Genomic DNA, 2,696 nt, shown 5'->3' with positions numbered 1-2,696 from the left:
CGTGCTACCGACCCGGGTGCCCTGTGCCTCTGTTCTGCTTGTCCTCTCTCATCTCTCTCTGTGCCTCTCTCTTCGTCTGATGCTCTCTCTCTCTCTGTGCTTCTCTCTTCCTCTAGATTGTGTGTGCCTCTCTCTCCCCTGCAGCTGAGACCATAGTGAATGTATTAGACTTTAAGAAGGACGTGGGGCTGTGGCATGGTATTCTCACGGTGAGGACCTTCCAGCAGGGCTTTGATACACACACACGTCTGCACAGGGCTTAGAGGGCTCGTTAAAGATGATTATATTCTTACTATGTTTTCTTTGAGCACCATTTTGAAATGGGAATTATATTATCAGAGGGGATTTTTACCACTGTTTAAATGTGTTCTCCCAAATCCAATTATAACGAACAGTGAATATATTCTAATGTGTAGCCACAGGGACTTTAGTCTCTGTTGTGTTAGAGCAATACAGTCTGCATCCCAAATGGCATCCTATTACCTATAGYGTGCACTACTTTTTACGAGGGCCCATAAGGCTCTGTACTATAAAGGTGAAAGGGTGCTGTTTGGGATGCATAGTGCATACACTAATTAATCAGTGTTGTAACCAATGAGATCTCATATCAGTTTTCCTAATTAGCCTAGAAAAATCCTGATAATTACCAGTCTTGATTGAGTCTTGACTTACATGTAATAACGGCTCTGATGAATGTGTCTCTCCTGTTGCAGAGTGTGATGAACATGATGCATGTTATCAGTATACCCTACTCACTGATGAAGGTCAACCCACTGTCCTGGATCCAGAAAGTGTGCCAATACAAAGGTCTGGATTCACCATCTCTCCATTCACTCAAGCTTCAGCTAATATACTGTAGATACATGTGTATTTGACAATTGATACTGTTTAATAATATTGCATTTTACTTGGTTGTAAGGATGGTTTCATGTACAGTTGAAACTGTTACTTCACTGTTAGCATGTTGACCGATAACATWGGAGTAACATCAAAAGGGATATCTTCTGAATAATATTGAACTTGCATTTTGAKCACACTGATTGACTTCTTTTTTTTCTTCATGTGGACTGTCCTTAACCCTTCCCATGATGTGATCCATCCCACAGCAAAGGTGGCATGTGTAAAGTCCAGGGACATGCACTGGGCCTTGGTGGCCCACAAGGACCAGAGGGACATCAACCTGAGCTCACTACGCATGCTGGTGGTGGCCGATGGATCCAACCCCTGTAAGACCACACTACTGTATCCTCTCTCTCTCTGTCTCTCTCTCTCTCTGTCTTTCTCTCTCGCTCTGCATCTCTCTCGCTCTCTCTGTCTCTCTGTCTTTCTCTGTCTGTCTCTCTCTGTCTCTCTCTGTCTCGCTCTCTTTCTCTGTCTTTCTCTGTCTCGCTCTGTCTTTCTCTGTCTCGCTCTGTCTCGCTCTGTCTCGCTCTGTCTTTCTCTGTCTCCCTCTCGTCTTTTCTCTGCCTCTCTGTCTTTTCTCTGTCGTTTCTTCGTGTCTCGCTCTGGCTCGTCTCTGTCTTTCTCTGTCTCGCTCTGGTCTCATGCTCTGTCTGTCTGCTCGTGTCTCGCTCTTGTCTTTCTCTGTTCGTCGGCTCTGCCTCGCTGTCTTTCTCTGACTCGCTCATGCCTCTTCTGTCTTTCTCTGCCTGCTCTCGTGTCTCGCTCTGTCTTTACTGCTGTCTTCGCTCTGTCTCGCTCTGTCTTTCTCTGTCTCGCTCATGTCTTCTCTCTGTCGTCGCCTTCTGGCTTTCTGCTGTCCTCTGCTTCTGTCTTTCGTCTGTCTTTCTCTGGTCATCGCGCTGTCTTCTCTCTGGTGCTCGCTCTGTCTTTTCTCTGTCTCGCTCTACCTCTTCCTGTCTTTGCTACGGTGACTCGCTGTCCTGCTCCTCTCGTCTTTCTCTGTCTCGCTCTTTCTCTGTCTTTCGTCTGTTCTCGCTCCTGGTCTTCTCTGTTCGTTTCTCTGTCTCGCTCTGCTCTTTCTCTAGTCTCGCTCTGTCGTCGCTCTGTGCTTTTCTCTGTTCTCGCTCTTGCTCTCTGTCTTTCTCGTGGGATGTGCCTCTGCTGTTTTCGCTTCCCAGATGACTCGGCCTCGTGTCTTGCTGCTCTGTTCGTCTTGTCGTGTCGTTCTGCTATGGTTCGGTCTGTCTCTTCTCGTGTCGTCGCTCTGTACTGTTCTCCGTTGTTGCTCGCTCTGCCTCTCTCTCTCTTGTCTCGCTCTCCTTCTCTCTTGGCTCGTTCGCCTCTCTGTGCTCTCTCTCTCTATCCTTGTCTTTCTGGGGCCGCGGCCTTTGCACTTGCCCTCTCTGGTCTTTCTCTGTCTTTCGCTCCGTCGTTTCTCTGTCGTGCTCTCGTTGTCTTTCTCTGTCTCCCTTCTGTGCTTTCTCTGTCTCGCTCTGTTCTTTTCTCTCTTCTGTCTCGCCTTGCCTGCTCTCTCTGTTCTCGCTCTTGCCTCTCTAGTGTCGTTCGCGCTCGCGGTACTCTCTCTCTCTGTCTTTCTCTGTCTCTCTCTGTTCTTTCTCTGTCTCTGCCGTTCTGCCTCCTTCTGTCTTTCTACTTGCCTCTCTTCTTTCTCTGCCTCCTGGTCTTTCTCTGTCTCGTCTCATGTCTTTCCTCTGTCTCGCTCCTGCCTCTCTCTCTACTCCTCTCAATGCCCTCATTTTCGTCTGTCTTTCTCTCGTGTTCTCATTCTCGTC

The 2,696-nt window shown here is 48.1% G+C and overlaps 1 protein-coding gene across 1 annotated transcript in view; it reads left to right on the top strand.

The window, feature by feature from the left end:
* LOC111979222 (disco-interacting protein 2 homolog C-like) overlaps nt 1-2,696 on the top strand; it is a 309,794-nt gene that overhangs the window by 242,873 nt on the left and 64,225 nt on the right. Inside the window, 3 exon segments of the mRNA XM_024009605.2 lie at nt 145-209; nt 714-807; nt 1,107-1,226. Coding sequence (XP_023865373.1) covers nt 145-209; nt 714-807; nt 1,107-1,226 — 279 coding nt within the window.

The sequence above is a fragment of the Salvelinus sp. IW2-2015 genome, linkage group LG19 (assembly GCF_002910315.2).
Source record: "Salvelinus sp. IW2-2015 linkage group LG19, ASM291031v2, whole genome shotgun sequence".
Classification (NCBI taxonomy): Eukaryota; Metazoa; Chordata; class Actinopteri; order Salmoniformes; family Salmonidae; genus Salvelinus; species Salvelinus sp. IW2-2015.
This window is presented reverse-complemented; position numbering and strand designations above follow the sequence as displayed.